General features: G+C 42.5%; 2 protein-coding genes across 20 annotated transcripts in view; one reads left to right on the top strand and one right to left on the bottom strand.

The window, feature by feature from the left end:
• Positions 1-3,117: 3,117 nt before the first annotated feature.
• SNRK (SNF related kinase) overlaps positions 3,118-23,207 on the bottom strand; it is a 141,844-nt gene continuing 121,754 nt past the window's right edge. For all 19 annotated transcript variants that reach the window (XM_081527756.1, XM_081527742.1, XM_081527750.1 and 16 more), the window contains 4 exons: positions 16,608-16,749; positions 12,888-13,100; positions 10,016-10,150; positions 3,118-6,565 (listed from right to left, as the gene is read on the bottom strand). In XM_081527756.1, the coding sequence (XP_081383882.1) occupies positions 5,335-6,565; positions 10,016-10,150; positions 12,888-13,100; positions 16,608-16,749 (1,721 nt within the window). In that variant the 3' untranslated portion in view covers positions 3,118-5,334. The remainder of the gene's footprint in view (positions 6,566-10,015; positions 10,151-12,887; positions 13,101-16,607; positions 16,750-23,207) is intronic.
• LOC145520682 (cytochrome c oxidase subunit 6C) lies at positions 17,131-17,627 on the top strand. The gene is made up of 2 exons (XM_081527804.1): positions 17,131-17,174; positions 17,222-17,627. Exon 2 carries the CDS (start codon positions 17,243-17,245, stop codon positions 17,465-17,467), a length of 225 nt encoding a protein of 74 aa, XP_081383930.1. The 5' UTR covers positions 17,131-17,174; positions 17,222-17,242; the 3' UTR covers positions 17,468-17,627.

Below are 23,207 nucleotides of genomic sequence, written 5' to 3'. Positions count from 1 at the left end.
CCCCCCACAGCAACCACTAAAAAAAACTTGAGGCATGTAGCCAATTAGCCAATAAAAAGTGCTAGTTAAACCAGAAGAAGACAGTAAATAAGAGAAAAACAGAACAGATGAGACAAGTAGAAAACAATTAGAAGATAGATTTACACTCAACTATGTTGACAATTACCCTAAAGCTAACTGGTCTGAATAAATCAGTGGTCCCCAACCTTTTGGGCACCAGGGACCAGTTTCGTGGAAGACAATTTTTCCAAAGATTGGCGAGGGGGCTGAGGGGGGATGGTTTGATGATGATTCTCATAAGGAGCATGCAGTCTAGATCCTCTGAGTGTGCAGTTCATAGCAGGGTTCACACTTCTACGAGAATCTAAGGCCACCACTGATCTGACAAGAGGCAGAGCTCAGGAGGTAATGTGAGCCATGGGGAGCGGCTAAATACAGCAGATACACTTGCTTGCTCACCACTCACCTGCTGTGTGGCCCTTTTCCTAAAGGACCACAGACTGGTACCCATCTGTGGCCCAGCGTTTGGGGACCTCTACTTTAAATAAAACGCAAAGACTTGCAGACTGGACAAAAAAGCAAGACCCAACTACATGCTTTCTATAAAAAGACTGCCAAAAAACCCCCAAATTCTCATTTTAAATATACAGATAGGGTTAAAAGCAAAATATATTCCAATAAGTTAAAAAAAAAAAAAGTTAGAATGGCTCTATCATTATCACACAAAGCAGACTTTATTATTCACTAGGGATAAAGAGGAACACTTTCTAATGATGAAAGGGATCAATTCATCAAGAAGACAACAATCTTCAATCTAACAACAGAGCTTCAAAATTTGTAACTTGAAACTGATAGAATTACAAGGAGCAATGGGCAAATTCACAACTGCAGTTGGATGTTGACATTCCTGTCTCAGTAATTTATATGGCGAAGAAAATCAGTAAGGATACGCAAGACGTGAATACCGTTATCAACTAACTTAATTACTGACATGCACAGAACATACAGAACAGTGTGTCAGCAGCAGCACTTCTCAAGCACTCACATAAGCATTCACTAAGACAGGCCATTAGCTGGGCCATAAAACAAATTTCAGTAAATTTAAAAAATTTAAGTTGCACAAAGGACAACTTCTGACAAAAACAGAATTAAACTAGAAATTAGTAAAAGGAACTTATGTGGAAAATCCTCAAATGTTTGGAAATTAAACACCTTTTAAAACTGACATGATTGATTTAGCTTTTAGAAGGATCACTCACAATGCTGAATGGAGAAGAGAGACACGGGCAAAATTGGTGCAACTCTTTAAAAGGCAAGTAATGATGGTGTCATGGACCAGAATGTTAGAAGTGGAAGCAGTGAGGTGTCAATATTTGAATGATGAATAAGATGTGCTGATGGGTTAGATGTTGGGATCAAAGAGTGAGTGTTGACACCAAGATATTTGACTTGTGCAGAACAAACGAAGGTTCAAAGTTGTCTTTTATGAGATGGGGAGCATTAGGAGGGTGAAGATTTGAGGGGGTTATGAGGGAGTTCGGGACTTGTACAAACTGACGTGCTTATCAGACGCATCCAAGTGGAGAAATCAAATGGGTAGTTGGATTCTGGCGTTCCTGTGAGAGATGTGGGCTAAATATATTTCGGGCTTCCTGTCAGCACATGGCTGTCAGCACAAACACTGAATGGGATCATCACGAGACTGTGTGAAGATACAGAAAAGATCCAGAATTGAATCCTGAGGGATTCCAGGTTTAGCAGTCGGGAAACAGTGGAGCCAGCGGGCTGAAGAGCAGCAAGGGAGAAGTAAGGTCCTGAGCAACGCAAAGCCTGCAAGGACGAGCGCTCTCTAAATGCTGACGTGGGACTGGAACTCACCGCTGGATCAGGGTGTGTCTGACTGAGGCTGGGCTGGGAGTTGAGGAGAAAGGGAGAATGCGCTAAAGGGCACAAGGTTTCTTTTTGGGTGTATGGTTGCCCAACTCTGTGAATTTACTAAAATGTACTGAACTGTACAGTGTAAATAGGTGGATTATGTGGTATGAGGATTACATCTCAAAGCTGTTTCTAAAAATTGACTATTGGGTTTAGCACAGGGAGGAGATCACTGCCGACCTTGAGCAAAGCAGTTTTGGTGGGGAGACAGCAGCCCTGCCTGGTTGGAAGGGTTCAGAGAGAAGAGAAGTGGAAGGAGAAAAAGGTGACAACAGCTAGAGAGAGAACAGAAACACTGAAGAAAGGGGAATAAAATCATGTCTGTCTGGTTTGCTGTTATGAAAGATCCGGTGGAAAAGCAAAGACTGATGGTGCAAGGAGAAGAAAAGAATGGCAAGGTCCTCAGGTCTGTCTCCCTGACACCCAGGTGAAGTCTTCAACCTGCACGAGAAGAGGCTGACCTGGACTCACTCACACGACCAGAGCCAAGGCAGGGCACTTGGCCAGGACAGGGCACGTGAATACACAGCAAGGCAGGCAGACAGGAGGAGGAGCCTGGGGCAGTTATAACTGCCTTGGTTTATTTATTGGGAGGATGGTGACTGGTTGAGTGAGGAAAGCAGATAATTGGGGAAATACAGTTTAATTAACGGACAGTCCTGACACCCACCTGAGACTTGGTCACGAGTGGTCACGAGTTTAAAGTGAGAACAGTCGCAATAGCATTTTTTCAGTCACATCTGGCGAAGCAGGCACGCACAGAGCATGGAGAACGTCGGTCTAACCCAGGCCAGGACTACACACAGCTGCGTTCATGAGAAGAAACAGAACATGGGACACAGTTTATATTGCTGAACACCAATATGCCACTTTATTATCTGGGCTTTTTTCTTCCCGTTTGTCACATACCTGTCAATGTTTATACAGTGAGGAAAATCAACCAGCAGTGGAAGCAACCAGCCAAAATCAGCTGATAATTCTGTTCCCTCTTAACACACATCGATTCTAACTTGGAAGGGACATCTTTAATTTGATTCAGTCTCACGGTTATTCTTAAAATCGGTGTCGAGATTGTCACAACTTTAAATACAGATAGAATTGCCAGGAGTACATAATTTTATATATATATATATGATGTATATATATATATACACACACACATACAGAAAAATACAAGACTAATTGTTTTTCCACAATATTTAATTTACACACTACTGTAACTCTGCAACTTCTGAAGACAGGTTAAGGGGTACAAAAAGCTTTAGAGCAAGTTAAGTCGTTTGGTCCAATATTAACGTAATGGTTATTTGCTCCCTCCCTTTTCTGTGACGACATACTATGACATACAACACATGCACAATCATTCACTGATGAACAAAGGAGTAAGACACCACTCAGACTAACATCTGTCTACCCAGAGGGTCAACCAACCACACACGACTAATAAGGCTATGATACAGCTATGCAGCATAAATGGTCAACACTGCTGATCCTAAAAGTGAGCACCATATATACATCTGAATATAAAAAACGATTGAAAACCAAACACATATGGGTTAGTTAAAAGGTGCCATTCCAAGGCTATACATAATCACAGGAAAAAGTATTTACATTACTTGGGAAACAGCTGCAACAAAGAGTTTATTGCCAATGCCCTTTATAAACTTCCCTCCTACGTTTAATACAGATGTTACGCTCACCATCTATGTGAACCACACATCTTATTTCTGGCCCTTTGTAAGATCCCTGCTCAAGAAATTTCAAGCAAATATGTTCTATGGCTTCACCCACACATCTATCCTCATAGCTTTCAATTATAAATATCACAATGAACTAGAGCTGTAGCTTAAAACGTTATCTAGTCTTGGTCTAGAAAGTAAAACAGGTATTTTGAGTATCATCTTTACTTAGGTTAGTAAGCATACTGTGCAATTCAGAGTTCTGAGTAAACTACACGAATCCTAAAGTAGCAGAGTCGGGGTGCACTTGGAGAAACCGTGACCAATGGAATGCGGTCCTTTGCTCTACAGACCAGACGGCCGTCACTCAGACAGGACGGGACGCTGGGGAGCGTGAGAAAGCCAGAGGGACCAGCCACATCCTATAATCAGTGTCACTAAGCGTTGCTTTTAAGACCCTCTGGGCACAGCAAGAAAGAGTAGCATCTGGCCCCTTCCCAAAATGATACTGTGTCCTACAAGATAAAAGCCACGAAAGATGATTATCTGGTCAAGAGTAGTCTTGTACAGGAGTAGTTTTAAAGCAAGAGTTCTCTGATTATTGTTTAGGCAGGAAGGTAAGGTAAAAAACACTTCCAGCAAAAAACAAAAAAAAACAAAGCAGGCTTTGTGCATTTTTGTTGGCTGTTTGTGTATTTAACCTTTTATGTGTACTTTTTAATCAGCCACTTCTCATAGGTAGTTGAGCTAAAGGACATAAAAGAATGGAAGTTACCAACAGACAACCTAATTATCCAAGTCCTAAAAATCGAATGCCAATTTTTTTTTTTAAATGGGGTTTTGACGTTGCCAACACCTTTGCTTCCATGTTATTTAGGCCCTAGCGTTTCTTCTACCTACATGGTTGTCCAGGAAGCATGGGGTATGCCCTCCTCAAGGGAATTTACACCAAGCATCCTTTTGTTCTGTTAGACAGACACATGCTCTAGAAGTCAAGTGAAGACATCTTCAGTTCATTTTATCACATTACAAAATGAGATTGTCTGCTTGTGATTGATGACTACGGAGGAAGCTGCCTTATAAATCTATGTACTTTATCTCACCTATTACAAAACAAGAACATCTTTTTCAGTTAAATTTTAAGAGCCCAAACTGTTTTCACACTATAGCTTAAGACAAACAGGTGTGGGTTACGTTGAAGTCATGGTTTTAAGGTTGTCAGTGCAGACGCTTGCTGCACTCTGCTCTGCACAGGCCCTGGAGGCTGGGCACCCCACGCTCGCGGGCTCCAGGCCTATCGGCATCACAAGGTTATTGCTTTGGTTCTGTCTCAGACACCAGAGTGTGCCTCAGAGCATGGAGTTTCCATGTCACTGAAGGTCGGGGCGGGAATTTAGATTTTTCACAGGGAAAAGCATTTTCTCTAAGTTAAGTGCAGAACATCAAATTTCTAAGTGCTCCATGGATATTAGGTTCCAAATATACATTTTAATTTAATCCTGATCATCCACATTAAAATTATAAATGTAAAAATGACACGAGACTTTTCAGCTGGAAAAGAAAAGTAGTGTCTAGCAGCATGCACAAAGACCATGCATTTGTCACGTCGTCAGGCGAACGAGAAAGTAATAAATAACTGCCCGCTTTAAGAGAGTAAAACCGAAAGGGGACCAGTGGAGTGAGCCGGTCTTGGCCGCTCTGAGCAGGAGGCGCAACGAGCTCAGATGACGTGGCAGCAGCTGGCCTGGCTGGAGGCGCACAGCAGCCCCTCCTTGGGGTTCCGCTGGATGTTCACAGAGATGGTCTTTTCGCACAGAGGTAGCTGGAGCACGTTGTTTTTCAGGTTCCTGCTCTTTATCCGGTCCAACTCCGCGGTGGTGTCCACCACGTGGTCGGAGAAGAACTTCATGCCACCCCCGGCCGGGGCGGGAGCCACGCCGCCGGCGGAGCCGATGCACATCTTCCAGGCGGACTTCTCCTGGACCTTCACGCTGGAGAAGGACAGGCCGCTCTGCGGGTCAAGAATGTACTTGGCGCTGCCGTGCAGCTGCGAGCCGAGGCAGAGGCCCATGAGTTTGAGGCTCTCCACCAGCTCCCCGGCACTGCGCGCGGCCAGCTGCGTGGACGTGGATGTGGACGAGCCGGGCCCGGCACAGCGGCGCGCGCTGCCCGACGTGCCCCCCGGGGCGCCACCCGAGCCCCCCGCGGGGCCGCCCCCGCCGGCGCTGTGCTCGCTGGGGCTGGCCTTGTCCACGCCCCCGCCGCCGCGGCTAGGCTTGCTCTGGCCGCCACCATCGCCCTCGCTGCCCGGGGGCCCCTCGCTGCTGTCCCGGCGGTGCCAGGAGTACGTGAAGCCGCTGTCCTTGTCCAGCCGCCGGCGGCTCTCCGAGTCGTCATCGCTGGTCTCCGAGCTGCTGCAGCTGGAGCCGCGGCCCTGACTTTTCCGGCGGTGGTAGCGCTTGTGCACCGTGCCTGGGGAGGCGATGTTCATCTTGAGGCGACTCAGCTTGGGCGGCAGGTTCTCGTCCATGTCGAACTCGTCGTCCGACTCCCCCTCCTCGAAGATCTGGTTGAGGACCGGCGCGCTCTTGCGGGACGTCAGCCGGTTGGTCACGGAAGGCTTGCGGCGCAGCACCACCTGGGTTGAGAGGGACATGGGCTTCTTGTCCTCCTCGTCCTCCTCCTCATCCTCCTCCACACGGAACAGGCACTTCCGCCCACTGGCCGCGGGCTTCAGGCCGGCCGGCGGCCCCGAGGACAGCGCGGGCCCCGCCAGCTCGGGGAGGTCCTCCTTCTTAGCCGAGTCACACAGGCCTTTGCTCCTGTGCCCGTTGAGGACATTGTCGGTGGCCCGAGCAGGAGACTGAGGGACAGTCGCGTGGGACAAAGGAGTGGCCGTGAGGTCATCCTCAAGGTCCTGGGGCACGTCAATTTTGGTTGGCCAGGACTGCCTATTTAACAGATTGGAAAAAAAAAAGAAAAGCTGTGTAATAATATGTAGACTTTACTCAAATACCTTATATATAAAACACTGGGACGAAAGCCACAGACATAAAGAAAACGAAAGCAACAAAAAGAAATAGCGGCCCTGCAAACCCATTCAACATCCTGTAAACATCACAAGGACACCAGAAGGTTTGTAAATGTGGTTCTCACATGTGGTTCAGTTTCTGGCTTATTGACCAAATGAAAACTTCATCACAGCTGTCAAAAAGGGGGCAAACATCTCTTCTATATCAACGTTTTATACCACAGGAAAAGCCAGTACAAGGGAGTTTATCACCAGTCAGGTTTTGCTCCTTCTGGTCTTAGATCACAATCTTTGTAGGTATATTATTGCTAAAAAATTCACCTGAAATTTCTAGTCCTCCAGATTTTACAGGATGGTGTGAAAAGATGGCATGTAAAAAAATAAATAAAAATAGTTTAATGGATTTACACTACTGATGAAAAAGTCAGTGAATCCTGGCACCTATAAATCTCTTCTTCATCAATTAAATTATGCACCCCATAAGCTCTCTATTTATATATATACATATATATATTTTTAATGACCACACAGGAGTGCCACACAGCAAAATCTATTGTTACTTGAACTTTGATTTTACTCTTGATCCAGAGTCACCCAAGTAGTAAGAACACTGCTTGGCAGCCCAAGGACAACTTTTGAAAGCGAGGTCTCTAGCCTCTTTTGAATAAACATCTGGAACTCCCAACTGCCCTCTCTGCCCAGGAGAACAGGAGACACCAGAGACAGTGACGCGGCCACAGCTAGACTGACACTTGCCCTTCACACCAATTATGTTATCCCAGACACAAAACCCGATCAAACCTGTAGCTTTAAGAAAACCCAGAGGAGTTTAAAGCAGACCTCTCTTCCCCAACTCAGAGCTTCCTCCTCTCTCTCAAGGATGGAGTGGGCCTGCTTGCTGCTCACTGCCTGGTAGTTTACAGAAGCTGAGTGTTCAATGTTTTTGAGGTCAAGCAGCATCTCTGGACAAGTCCTCTGTCCTCACGACACAACTGTGCCAACTCCAGGTGAGCCTTGGGCCCTGGGAAATGGCACCCAACATTCCTTTCAGGATATATTCCTCAAAGAGCAACCGCTCAAAATGTCACCCTGGCAAGCACTGGGGTGGCCCTGTGGTGGGAGGCACGTCAGACCCACCAGATCAGCAGCCAGGCCACTCGAGGGGGGCGGGGCAAAGACTGGAGGTGATTCTCGCCTCTCCCCCACAACAGAACCCACCCCGGAAACAAGAGGGGAAAGCCCTGCAGCTGAACTGGCCGCTCCATCACCACTTCTGAACCAACGGTTCTTATTTACATGAGTTAATCAGATGGTTAAATAGCTCACATCTATTAAGAACATATCTGGGTCCAATGCTGTGCGCGACTAAAGAAGCATGACATTGTGAGAACATCACAGCTTATCTTAACAAGAGACAAGAAAGCTTGCCAACAAGAACGGTAAATGCACTGCACTGATGGCACAGTTCACACGGAGAGGGTCGGCTCCTGGAGGACCTCTCAAGGCTCCCGTACAGAGTGCACACTGGCAGGACACAAAGAATGGACTCTCTATCCAGGCAGGCTCTCCCTGGCTGGACCCACTGCCCCCTCCACAGCTAACTCTGCTGCTTAACACCAGTCTCCTGTCTCAGGCCACGTTTCTGCATCCCAGGTCACCCTGACCCCAAGGCGCACCCAGCAATGGAACCGAGTTAGGGTCTAGGATTTTGACAATGAAGACAAGGCAAGTCAGCAGACATCTACCACGTGCCAGTGGGCGCAGGGGCCCAGGAGGGGGACAGGCCCCCAGAGCATCTCCACTCCCTAATCCCCAGGGTGGGTAAAAGAAAACTGCATGTAAGGCTCTGATACTTCTTTATAGCTACTGCTGGCTGTGTAATTTCTATAATAAAGTAAAACCAGTTTAATTCATTTACCTGTCTGATCAACTTTAGATTGAGTTCTGATCTGTTCCACTGAAAATAAAACAGTTCAATTCCAAATGTTCCCTTCTCCCAAACACTGGGGTGGCCAGGTGGCCAGGCCTGCGGTGACTCTGCTCTTTCACACAGGAGGGTTCGAGGGCTCGGGTCAGGGCTGGGTTGACCCTAACACTCACCTAACCTCCTCCTGGTTTGTCCCACGTGCAAGGGTTCCCACCTTCCCTGGGGCCCAGTCCTTTTCCAAGCTGACAACAGACAGAGTGCCTGGTTTTCGTTATGCAAGAAAACATCCAGGATATAAATGAAGTTACCAAATTCATCCTCCAGTCAAACTAAACTTTTAAATATTTAGTCTTTGGTCACCCGGGAATGTTTTCTTGTCTCTTCTCTGTCGCGTCATCCCAAGCAACAACCTACCCATGGCAAGCTGACTGCAAGTAATTTAAAATCCAAGGGTACTCTTCTTTTAAACAGTATTTATTATTACATATTCACACACATAGGTTCATATATAGTTGGATGTACAAGTAGAGAATTACTAAGAATCAAGAGCATCCTTCTGTTTTTGAATCACTATTAATTCCACTATAATTCCATTATTTTACCTGAACAAAGAGAAATTCTAAATAAATTTTCGTAATGGTGACAAAAACAGTAACCCTTCCCAAGTTTTGATATTCAATGAAAAGCTAATATAATAGAAGAAAAAGAAGAGTAGGAAGGCAGCGGGAGAGGAGGAGCAGGAAAAAGTTGGAAAAGGCACAGGGGAGATGAGCGCACGGTCACTGCTCTGCCGAAGGGGACCTGGTGGGGCCACGTCCACAGCAATGACAGCGAACACACAGGACCCAGCGCCAACCACCTCGCACGCGTATTAACTCGTTTATCCCAAAGATACCCCCAAGAAGTAAAGAGCATTATTCCACCCATTTCACAGGTGAGGAAGCGGAGTCAGAGGTTAGGTGAACTCCCAAGGTAAAGTAGCTAATAAATCAACTAGCTGATCTATCACATTCCTGCAATCCTGAGATAACATCATGCCACAGATATGCCCTGTAGGTTTTCTAAAATTATTCCAGATACTGAGGGAAAACCCAGCCTTGTTCCTGGAATAAAACTTAAAAGAAAATGACATATCTCTACATGTCAGATCTGAAGAGTTTAACAGAAATAGCGACAACACCCTAGCTTGAGGCCGCTTCTGCACAGACGTCTTCCCAGCCAGGTCAGCAGCTACAGCCCATCTCCCCGCGGAGCCCAGGAGAGGAGGGTGTCCCCGGTGACTGAGGACCCCGGGCCCTCCCGCCCATGGAGAGCCCACACGAGGCCCCTCAGCGAGGCTGCCAGCACTCTTTATCCTCTCGCCCCAGAGTTAGGAAACATTTAGGAAAAGTTGGCTATTTCAAAACGTTAACTTACTAAAATCAGTGAAGATTTTTTTCTCACCTAAACTGGGCCTTGATATTGCTAGGGCTTGCAGATCTGGTTTGTATTTCTTTCTCTTGCTTTTCCCTCAGGATCCTTTCAGCAAGCAAGAAGTAAGTGGCTGTGATGTGGTTGTACCTGTTGGTTTCCAGGGCCCTGAGGAAGTAAGGGAGAGAGAACGTAAGCCGCATTACCAGGTCTGTTTGAGTTTTCGGTTTTTTAAGTAAAAGCAAATGAAATCCAATGACCTGGAATTCTTTAAAATTATGGGAGGGGGAACCCCCACAGAAAGGAGAAAAAAAAAAAAAAAACACCTGGTAGTAGATCATTCTTAAAATTCTAAGAAACAACTGCATAAAAATGTTTGAAAACATTTCAAACATTGTAGGAAAAACCCAAACTGCTGATGGCAACTGAGCTGGATGTCGGTTTTAGATGCTTAAGATAATGAAGTTTCCAATAATGTACACATTATCCAAAAATTTAATGCGTGTCAGTTTATTTTCATGCAAGTTGCTTACTTGCTTCCGACAGAATTATGAAATGAGTTATATGAATGTGCATGCAAACACGAGTATCAATCAGAAAAATCAGAAAAAGCTTTTCCTTTTACACTATGTATTTCCTGGCATTTTCAGACACTAATGCATTATTAATCTATTATAATGAAAGCATGTTATTAGCCTCTTCTTTGAATAAAATCTATGAATAAAATAAAATTTGTACATCCACCTCAAAAGTAGTGCTCTGAGTCCTCAGTCTGGCCGGCACTGTGCTGGGGCACATGCCCACTGGGCACCCGGCCCCCGCAGCCGGCCTGCTGTGGGACACATTGGAGGGGTGCGCTACCGAGGATCCACAAGGCCCAGGAACACATGAGGATGCTGCTCAGGACCCTTCTGTCGTTAGCAAACGTACACAATGAACACTCAGGAAGGACACAATACAGGGGCTGCTACTCATAAAACAGATGGTGGGGCCAGAGCTCACGAGGGCAACCAGGGCCAAGGTGAGAGATTCTGAAGTAAGACATCGAGGTGAAATCTGGGACCAGAATGACTTCTCAGAGTGTTTCCTCAACACTCTGATAAAGCTGTGAGCTTGTGTTAAGGGGACTGACAAATGTGTCTCTGAATTCGGGAAGCAGCCTGCAATGGGAGCTGCTCATAATGTAGGCAGCAGGCAAGACGAGCCTGAGAACAGCTGGGAAGACCTGAGGCTTTAAACTATCCCTCCTTTTGGATTTATAATTGAATTTACATAAATTAAACAGTTCTACAGGACACCACTGCATGTATTTATTTAAGACTCAGGCCAATTCAAGGAGATGCAAATAGCCTTTTAACTACTCAAAAGTGAAAAATCACTCTCTACACATGCCTACGGTGAGTATCCTTGGCAAAAAGAGCAAGTGTCCTGCTCTTCTCCATTTGTTTAGGTCGTTTCAGTAGCTGCAGGTCAATCTGTGAAAACTCAAAAAACACACTCAGAAACCTGCAGATATCTGTACTTAAACCAAAACTATGAGCCTGAGTTTATAAATTCTTCTTTCCAGTATACCCTAAAGATGCATGTCCTTTATAAAGACACCACCCTTCTCACGGACCAGACCTGGGGAGCTGAGCCTGACAGTCCGCCCCGCTGCAGCGGTACGTCCAGCCTGCAGCCTCCTCTTCCCCGCGGTCAGACACTTGGGTCATAACACCCAGCCAGGCCAGAGTGGCCCCCTTGAGGGGAAACCCCCAGAGTATATCCTCGTTCTATCACCCTCAACTGCTTCATCCAACTAGTTAAATGACTTTTGACTTGTAAAACACTTCATATTTTTACAGACAGGACCTCTTAGAGAAATGAATCATTGTTAAAGCAACTGTATCTTTTAAAGCAACTGTATCTTTATATTATCCTTGATTTGAAACTTCATAGGTTATAAAAAACCGGCTTTGGTTTTTAAAAAATATAACTAACTTGTGCATCTCATGGGCTCCAGGTTACTGTAGCAAAGGCTCTAAAAAGCCAAAGAGTAAAATCTTCTGAGTTTCGTTAAGTCATATGGTCCTTCTCACAATGACTCTGAACATGCGCACAAATGGGCTTGGCTGTGGACCACTCGCCCTTACTTATGCAAATGTGTGACTATAGATAGGCTAACTCCTGATTTCAAGAACTTGTGGTGCTGCCCCTGCTTCCCTGTGGGGACCAGAGGGAGACCCAGGAGTTAGGAGGACCCAGTAATGGACACTGCAGCTACCAAGACACAAAACGGTCTACTCCAATTCACCTCTGTGAGAAGGGAGAAAGGCCACAGGACTCACTGACACTGCTAGCAGCGGTTTGCTTATTTACTAGAACAAAAATAAAAACAAAAGACAACAAAACCTATGAGCCAGGCTCGGGGCCAGGAACTCTAGAGATAAGTGATGTAAGCCCTGCCAACTGGGAACTCTAGCCATTCCACCGTGTCCACAGGCCCCGACACACTAAGATAGAGCCCAGGACTTCCCTGGCGGCTCAGGGTAAAGAATCTGCCTGCCAACGCATGAGACACAGGCTCCTTCCCTGATCCAGAGGGCCCTCGTGCCTCGGAGCAAGGCATGCACCACAGCTATGAGCCTGTGCTCTAGAGGCTGGGAACCGCGACTGCTGAGCCCAGGAGTCCTGGAGCCTGCGCTCACAACGAGAAGCCAGCACTGAGAAGCCCACGCACCTCAACTAGAGAGCGGCCCCTGCTTTCTGCAACTAGAGAAAAGCCCACGTAGCAACAAAGACCCAGCAGAGCCAAAAATAAATGAATCAACAAAATTGTAAGACAATCTTATTTAAAAAAAAAAAAAAAAGGGCCCAGCCCAAGAACCCTGACCCCGCGGCCCCGCACTGGCGCGCGCCGACATACTCGACGATGGCGTCACGGTCCGCTATGTCCCCGAGCACCATGCGCTGGATGATGCTGTTGTGCTCCTCTTCCGACAGGTTTTTATACGACACAAGCGGGATGTTATACTTCGTGGCCGGGGAAGGGTCCACTCCTTGAAGCCAAGGATGGTTTTCAATCTCTTCTAAAGAGGCCCTCCTTTTGGGATCTCTCTGTAGCATTCGTGTGATCAGGCTGGAAAGGAAGGTAAGTCCACTGTTAAACAAAGTCCTGGCAGGGATGAGTAACGGTGAGCTAATGCATTTTTCAACACTGTTTCCTAAACTTATACCACCGATTTCATTAGGTTCACCAGTGCTGATGGTGGGGCTGATGGGAATAAAGGAAATGTGGTCCCATCAGATTCACAGAATAAAAAATCATAACCACCAGATAGAGTGACAAGCCAAACACACAAATGCAGTTTCCTGTCGTCTAGAATTAACACTAGGTATCAACAGCTGCCCCTGAGTGAACTGGGGCAGCGGCACACCAGAGCCTGATACAACAACCAGCGACCGCACAGAACAGGGAGCCGGAGCTAACTTCGGTTTCCGGAAGAAAGAACGACCATCCTGATGAACGCAACCAAAATGTCATCTACCTTTAGACACACATTCTGTTTAAGGGCGTTGTGTTGGCAAGAAGGAAGGAAGGAGGAAGGAAGAGGGGAAAAGATAGAAGGATGGAGAGATGGACGAACTACTCAGCAAGTAAAAATAGAGTAAAAGTAACACTCTTAAGAGCAAATGACAAAGCTGGCCTTGTTCTGATTTTTTCTGCTTCTACACTGAATAACTCAAAACAGAATATACGCAGAATATAATGTGCAGAGCCTCCTGAAGGTGAGAAGTACAAGAAGAACCCAGCAAAGAACCGGGACCCAGCTTCAGTGTGAGGAGGAATGAGAAGTGAGAAATAAATCTCCTGCTAAGATGTCAAGATGGAAACCTGCCTGCCTCAACACTGCTGTGGAGGTGGGACAGAAGCATTTCTTCTAAGAACTTCTAGGTACAAGCTGGTCCTCACACAAGTTTGTGGTCGAAATTAATGACACTAAATCTGTGTGGTACACACAGTGAAAAAGTTACTTGTAAGAGGTTTCAGGGTGGAAATGCCCCTGGGTAACTAGGAAGAAAGCAAATACAAATTCTTTGTGCAGGGACTATAACTTAAAAGAACTTACAAGAAACCTGATCTCCCAATCCAAAAAAAAAAAATGCAATGCAAACAAAGCTCCACTGCAAGAACTTCAAGACAGGATGGCAAATTAAGAATGCAGACTTCAAATACATCCACATCTATCAGTGAGTACAATAATAATAAATCAAATGAACTCTCCAATTAAAAGACAAAATGCTCAAATGGTTACGTGGTATTAATCAAAATTCTAGCTCCCAGTTTGCTAAAAAAAGAAGTACCTAAAAACAAGACAATTGACTGCTAACCAAAAGAAGACTGGTGTGATTAGCTAAAACTAGATGATACAGACTGACTTTAAGGCCCAAAGCATTATTAGAGATAGACAGTGATACAAAGGTCCAACTCACCAGGAAGACACAACAGTTTTCAACTTGTTTGGATTTAATAACATTCCCCCCAAAACACCAAAATCAAAAACTGAGACTTCCAAGTACAAAAAAAATAAGCTGGCCATGTTGTATTAATGGAGGTAATAACTATTTTTATGTGCCTATGATACCTTTCTACACAGTGGAAGAATATCTCATTAAGTGGTAGATTAAGCAATCAAATAACTAGGAAAGGATTTAAATAATTTTGAACAGCATAATTAACAAGCTTAGTTTTAAGGATTTATAAAGATATCTGACCCCAACAATGTGTACATTCTTTTCCAGAATAAAAGGATTATTTACAAAAACTGACTCCATGCTAATCCAAAAGCAAGCCTTACCAATTTAATAAAAACTAGGACCATATAGACGATAGCTTTGGATCACAATGCAATTAAGTTAGAAATGAATAACAAAAAGCTAATCAGTAAAACTCTTACACATTTGGAAATTTAAAATACCCTTCTAAAAGTAATGGGTTAAATAAATACATGGAAACTAGACAATAATCAGAACGGAATAACGAAAGGACTATAATCAAAATTAGTGGGATGCAGGTAAAATGGTACTAAACATTAGAAAAGAAATATTTATGGAATATTCAACGTAAGAAAATGGAAAAAAGAACTAGCTCGTTAAGTAGGTAGCAGGAAATAACACAGACAAAAGAATATCAGTAGCATAAAACAAACAAGCAAAAAAATACAACAGTAAATCAAGAAAGACAAAAGACAGCTCTTAGAAACATTAAAATGAACAAACCTCAGGCAGGCCTGATCAAGACAAAAACAGAGAAAGCAAAAATAGAAGGCGGCAAAAAAATCAATACTAGAATGAAAAAAGGACAACAAACCCACTAATCTATAGGCTTTAAAAATACAATTAGAGGATGTTACAAATACTTCAGGCCAAGAAATTTGATAATTTAGATAAAATGGATAAGTTCCTTAGAAAACAAAACTTAGCAAAACTGACACAGGAAAGAGGAGAAACTGAATGGTCCTATGATTAATTCAAGATAATCCCTCTGAGAAGGAGATGCCAAGAAGAGGCTTCTAAAATATTAGAATTGTTCCTTTTCGTGAGCTGGCTACTGGGTACAAAGGTGCTCACTTTATCACATATACATTTTATCCGTTCTTCTGAATGATATATGTCAACACAAAAATAACTTACTCTGTTTTTTTTCAGAAGGGGCTATGAAGATACTCCTGAAATACAAACATCTAACACACACACACAATATACACCCACAGACAGCGCCTACTTCCTGGGGTAAAGAATAATAACAGTCAGGGCATAAGGATGATGACGATGACAATCACCACCAATATTCATTCTGAGTGCTACTTATGTGCTAAGACTGAGCTATTAGCTTTATATACATTAATTCACTTCATTTTCACAATAACCCTGTAAGGTAGGTTCCACCATTCTCACATCATTAGTAAACTGAGAAACTAGTATTTGAATCTTGAGAGTTTGAATTCCTAAGTTCTTAACTATGGCCTAAGTTAGCGATCCATTTGCAGAGAAGATTCCTCAAATTATCAGATTTCCTTCATATCAAATGATGGGAGAAACTAAAAACTTTAAATCAACGAAATACTGAACTTCCAACAGTTCTTTTATTTCATTATGAATTTATCACTATATACATCACAGTGCTACATATAGTACTTTAAATTCCAAATAATCAGCTTCCTATAGTCACATGGACCACACAGAGCTCTTTACTCAGCTGCGGGGAGGAGGGCATGAATACAATTATGAGGCACGCTATGGAAACCCAAAAATGGTGTGCTGGTAGTCTATTTCAGGAAAGCAAATCCCCTAACTCTTCTCTGGAGCTTTAAATAATTCCAGGAGCAAAAACAGAAAGTAGTTCTTCCTGCAATTCTTCAAGTAAAAGTAACCCACCACTCCTGGAGGCTGAGGAGGCATATAATCGGTTTCTTGAAAACTAGCTTATTTGAAACACAGACTAATACAGTATGTTCTCCAACGTTAAACTTCAAATCATATTCTGGGGTTAACTCCCAAAACACCCTTACCAAGAGTAGAAACACTGGGTTCAAAAGTTAAAATGAACAAAGACACACATATACTTTTTATTATTTTTACTTACTCTTTACACTCTTTAGACACGTGGGATGGTACTGTGTATTTGCAATCCATGATCATGGTCAATGTTTCACTGTCATTGGCCTCTTGAAAGGGTGGCTGCCCACATACCAACATGAAAAGGATCACTCCCAGACTCCATATATCTGCAAATCAAAGACATACTGTTAAATACTAAATTGATAAGAAAACTAAAAACATTCAGAGGAATAAAAGTAGACTATCAAGTTTATTTTATTTTGAACAGGCAAAAAACCTAGAAACAAGTGAAAATGAAAACGACGATCCAAAACCTGTGGGACACAGCAACAGCGGTTCAAAGAAGGAAGTTTAGAGCAAAGACAATCTTACTTAAGAAAACAAACAAGAAAGTAGAAGGGAAGAAATCATAAAGATCAGGTCAGAAATAAATGAAACAGGGATGAAGAAAATAATAGCAAAGATCAATAAAACTAAAACCTGGTTCTTTGAAAAGATAAAGAAAATTGATGAACCTTTAACCAGAAAATAAAAAAAATGAAAAAGGCGGCCGTCCATTTCTCCATCAGCCTGGAAGGACGTTGTGGTTGAGGTACTAAAATGTAGAAGAGCTCTAAGAGCCGTCTCTTATAATTCTAGCCGTCGAGAAGAAAAACTACCATGTCCACTGCTTTGGCAAAACCTCAGATGCGTGGCCTCCTGGCCAAACGTCTGCGATTTCATATTGTTGGAGCATTCATAGTCTCCCTGGGGTTTGCAACTTTCTATAAGTTTGCTGTGGCTGAACGAAGAAAGAAGGCATATGCAGATTTCTACAGAAATTATGATTCCATGAAAGATTTTGAGGAGATGAGGAAGGCGGGTATCTTTCAGAGTGCAAAGTGATTTGGAATATAAAGAATTTCTTGGGGTTGAATTCCATGGAAGTTTGTCACTTTCCTGTGTTCCGGAACTATGAAACTATGACTATCTTGGGTGAGAAATAGTCTCTCAATAAATAAACAATTAACAAATACTGTGGAAAAAAAAAAAAAAAAATGAAAAAGGCTCAAATCAATAAAATTAGAATTGAAAAAGGAAAAGTTATAACAGACACCATAAAATACAAAGGATCATAAAAGACTACTATAAGCAGGTGTCTGCCAATAAAATGCACAACCTAAAAGAAATGGACAAATTCTTAGAAAGGTACAATCTTCCAAGACTGAACCAGGAAGAAACTGAAACTATGTACAGATCAATAACAAACAAGGAAATTGAAACTGTGGGTAAAAAAACCCAAAAGCTCCCAAACAAAAGTCCAGCAAGAGATGGCTTCACAGGTGAATTGTATCAAGCCTTTAGAGAAGAGTTAACATCTATCCTTCAGAAAATATTTCAAAATATCCCTGAGAAAGAAAAACTCCCAAACTCATTCTAAAAGGCCAAGATCACCTTGACTCCAAAACCAGAAAAAGATATCACAAAAAAGAAAATTACAGGTCAGTATCACTGATAAACACAAATACAAAAATTCTCAACAAAATACTAGCAAACTGAATTCAACAATGATCAAGTAGGTTTTATCCCAGGGATGCAAGGATTTTTCAATATTCACAAATCAATCTGTGTAATATACCACATTAACAAACTGAAGAACAAAAACCAGATGATCATCTCAATAGACGCAAGAAAAAGCTTCTGACAAAATCCAACACTCATTTATGACAAAAACTCTCCAGTAAGTGGGCACAGAGGGAACCTACTTCAACATAATAAAGGCCATTTATGACAAACACACAGATAACATCATTCTCAACAGTGAAAAGCTGAAAGCATTTCCTCTAAGATCAGGATCAAGACAAGGATGTCCACTCTTGCCACTTTTATTCAACACAGTTTTGGAAGACCTAGCCATAAAAATCAGAGAAGAAAAAGGGAATACAAGTTGGAAACAAAGTAAAACTGTCAGTTTGCAGATGAGATGCTATTACACATAGAAAATCCTAAACATGCTGCGAGAATATTACTAGAGCTCATCAATGAATTCAGTAAAGTTGTAGGATACAAAACTAATACACAGAAACTTCCTGCATTTCTATACGCTAATAACACAAGATAAGAAAGAAATTAAGGAAACAATCTCATTTACCATCGCATCAAAAAGAATAACACCTAGGAATAAACCTACATAAGGAAACAAAGGATCTGTAATCTGAAAACTATAAAACAATGATGAAAGAAATCAAAGATGACACAATCAGATGGAAAGATATGCCATGTTCTTGGATCGGAAGAACAATATTGTCAAAATGACTACACTATCCAATGACTGAATGCAATCCCTACCAAATTATCTATGGCATTTTTTCAGATCTAGAACAAAAAAATCTTAAAATTTATGTGGAAACACAAAAGATCCCAAAAAGCCAAAGCAATCATGAGAAACAAAAACAGAGTTGGAGGAATCAAGCTTTTTGACTTCAGACAATACTATAAAGCTACAATAATCAAAACCATATGGTACCTGGCACAAAGACAGGCTTATAGATCAGTAGGACTGAAAGTCCAGAAATAAACCCATGTACCTATGGTCAATTAATCTATGGCAAAGAAGGCAAGAACACACAATGGGGAAAAGACAGTCTCTTCAATCAGTGGTGCTGGGAAAACTGGACAGCTATGCCTAAAAGAATGAAATCAGAACACTCTCTAATACCATACACAAAAGCATACTCAAAGTGGATAAAAGATCTAAATGTAAAGCTGAATACTATAAAAGTCTTAGAAGAAAATATGATAACACTCTTTGACATAAATTGCAGGAAAATCTTTTTGGATCTACCTCCTAGAGTAATGAAAAAAAAAAAAAAAACCAAAAGGGATCTAATTAAACTTAAAGGAAACCATAAAAAAAAAAACAAAAAACCCAAAACAAAAAGACAATCCACAGAATGGTAGAAAACATTTTTTGCAAATGATCTGACCAACAAGAGATTAATTTCCAAAATATACAAACAGCTCATGCAATTCAATATATTAAAAAACAACAATAAAAAACGGACAGAAGATCTAAATAGATTTCTCCCAAGAAGACATACAGATGTCCAAAAAACACATGAAAAGATGCTCAACATCACTAATTATTAGAGAAATGCAAATCAAAACTAAGGTATCACCTCACACCAGTCAGAATGTCCATCATCAGAAAGTCTACAAACAATAAATGTTGGAGAGGGTGTAAAGAAAAGGGAACCTTCCTACATTGTTGGTGGGAATGTAAATTGATAACAGTCACTATGGAGAATAGTACTGAGGTTCTCTGAAAAACTGTAAAAACAGAGATACCGAATGTTCCAGCAATCCCACTCCTGGGCATAAATCTGGAGAAAACCATACTTTTGAAAGATACATGCAATCCCATGTTTTTTTTGCAAACTATTTACAATAGCCAAGAGATAGAAACAACCTAAACATCCACTGGTAGATGAATAAAGAAGATGTGGTACATATATATTACAATTGACTATTACTTAGTCATGAAAAAGAAATAACGCCATTTGCAGTGACCTGAATAGACTTGTACATCATCATAGTAAATAAGTCAGACAAAGATAAGTATCATGTAATATCACTTTTATGTGGAATCCAAAAAATACAAATGAACTTACAAAACAGAAAGAGATTCACAGTCTTAGAAAACAAACTTAAGGTTACCAAAGGGGAAAGATGGAGGGGAGGGAAAAATTAGGAGGCTGGGTTTAATGTATACATACAAATATATATATATATACACACACATACATACACACACACATATAACAGATAATCAATAAGGATCTACTATACAGCACAAGGAATTCTACTCAATACTCTATAATAACCTATATAGGAAAGGAATCTGAAAAAAAGAATTGACATGTATAACTAAATCACTTTGCTGCATACCCAAAACTAGCACAACATGGTCAATCAACTTTACTCCAATAAATATAAAAAAATTTAAAGAAAATAGAAATTTTAAAAAACCATTTATAACTCAATGTAAAAAGATCTAGGGAAGAGAAGTTAAGCCCCAACCAGTCAGAGAAGGTATCTTACTCTGTTTTTATATTCACTTAAGATACAAGTGTCAGGCACATAGAGAACAGTCAATAAATGTTCAATGAAGAAATGAATTAATTCCTTTCTTAGTGACAAGAACAGAAATTTAAACTACCTGTCAGGATTCTCAAATCTATGGACACATACTGCCATTTTTCCCATTACATTATACACCAGAGATAAAACTAAGATATTAATACTCTGAAACATGAAAAGGGTTTTGCCTAAGGTCACAATTATCCAAGTTGTTCTTAAACCCCAATCTTGGTTAGGTAAACCAAATCGTGTAACAGACAAGAAAATTAAAGCTCATGGAGGAGAAAAATTTTCCTGGGCTGGGATGTCAATGAGGAAAAAGACTGGTTATGTGTTACTTCAGAGGAAAGAACTAGGATTGAAGGTATAAGCAACCGGGAGGGCACACACTGACTTCAATAGCAGATGCTACTACCATGAAAACACTGGAAAAGTTAGTAAGTTTCTTATCCCTCTAAGTATTCAAGGAAAGGCTGAGTAATCATCTGTCTAGTCTCCTGCATAGGCACCTGTACTAGTTTTAAAGCTGGACCAGCTGATAATCTGAGGACCTTCAAAACTCCATCGTTACACTAACTCCTGTAACAAACAACCCACTACTTCTTGCCGCTAAATAAAAAATGAAGCCATCACTGAGATGGAAAAATGATGTTTCTTTCAGATGAAAAAAGAATGACTCTATTTAGGAAGGACATCATAAGTCATTCATTTAATCCAAAAGCTAAAAGTGTAGACACGGTAATATCAACGTTCAAGTAACACAACATCAATTCAAGCAGCTTTCTAGGCCACAAAAAGCAAAGAGAGCAAGGGACAGGGCACACGGCCTTGGTCACCGCATCTGTTAACACTCAACTGCTGTTTTCACTTAAGGTTAAATACTCAGAATTATGTAGGTTCCACGGGAATTAAAACTTGTTTATAACCTCAGCTCTAGGAATACCTTATTGTGAATTTTAAAGAAAATTATATAGCTGATGTTTAACTTAAACCAGATTTGTACAACATGAACCTATTTCTGGTCACCTGCTCCAACTCTCAAGCCACTGTGAACAGGTGGTAATTACAATTATTCTCCCTTCAATGCATGTGTCATTCACGGTACACGGTGGTCGTAATCTAGAAATTAACTGTAAAGTAAACCTTCCACTGACGTTCATTACACGAGGATGGAAATTCACATTTTTGCTTATAATGTGCACTTGGCTATCTCCTCCCCACAGGAGGAGGCGATTTCAAACTGCTTACAATAAAAATGCATAAACACTGAGGCGGAGTCAAGATGGCAGGTAGGAGAATGCAAAGTTAGTGTCTCCTCACAACTAGGGCACTTCCAGGCACTGATGTGGGGCCGTGGACACCTAAGCAGACGCAAGGAACCCCCTTCATGACCAGGCAGGATTTAGGGGGCTGGGAGGGGAGGAGAAGTGGAGCTGCTGGGACCAGCCACCCTGAGGGAGGGCTGAGGGAGGGGAGAGGTTCCCATGCTTGAAGGGCTCACTCACCGTGAGGAGATCAGCAAAGGGGGGGATCTCAGGGGACTGGAGGACCAGAAGGGAATGGGACCAGTGCTTCTGCAGCCCACTCAGGTCCCAGGGGGCCTGCTGGGGTCCAGAGCCTGAACCTCAGTCCTCCGAGGCCCTCTCCAGCCTTGCAGATCCTGGGGGATAGTGGGAGGCAGGGAGAGGGGGAGGTCAAGTAGAGGTGAGATGGATGGGAGCCCCTAAGGGGCAGCTGGGGGGGGGCTTCCCGCATTCAGGGGTGCCCACTCTCTGTAAGAAGATCAGCAAGGATGGGGGAAGACCTTCAGGGGATTGGGGAATTAGAGGGGAGCCAGCCAGCACTCTCCACACCTGCTTGGGTTCTGCCAAGCCTGCTGGGGTCCTGGGCCAGACCTCTCCCTTCCAACTACATAGAACCTAAGCTCCCTCCCCTGCACCTCCCCTACAAGGACCTATTCCCCTGCACAGGGGTCCTGAGCATAGGCCCCACCCTCACCAAGACCCTGCCCTCCACAGCCAAACCTGGCTCTACCCAACCGCCTGCAAACTCCAGTGCAACCCAAACAACAGGAAGACAGGAAGACAGCTTCACCCACCAAAAAAGTGAGACGACAAAAAAACTTATCACTGATGAAAGAACAAGGTAAACATCTACAAAGAAGAGGAAATAGGCAAGCTACCTGAAAAAGGATTAACAGAAATGATAGCAAAGATGATCCAAAATTTCAGAAACAGAATGGAGACACAGACGGAGAAAATATAAGAAATGTGTAACCAGGACCTAGAAGAACAAAAGAACAAATAAACAGTGATAAACAACACAATAACTAAAATGAAAAACACATTAAAAGAAATCAACAGCAGAGTAACTGAGGTAGAAGAACAAGTAAGTGAGCTGGAAGACAGAATGTTGAAATAACTGCTGAGGAGCAGAATTTATACAAAAGAAAAGAATTGAGGACAGTCTCAGAGACCTCTGGGACAACATTAAACGAACCACCGTT

Source organism: Giraffa tippelskirchi, chromosome 9, assembly GCF_054371585.1.
Source record: "Giraffa tippelskirchi isolate mGirTip1 chromosome 9, T2T-mGirTip1v1.2.pri, whole genome shotgun sequence".
In the NCBI taxonomy this organism is placed as follows: Eukaryota; Metazoa; Chordata; class Mammalia; order Artiodactyla; family Giraffidae; genus Giraffa; species Giraffa tippelskirchi.
Note: the sequence above shows the minus strand (reverse complement) of the source record. Positions and strands in the feature narration are given on the sequence as shown.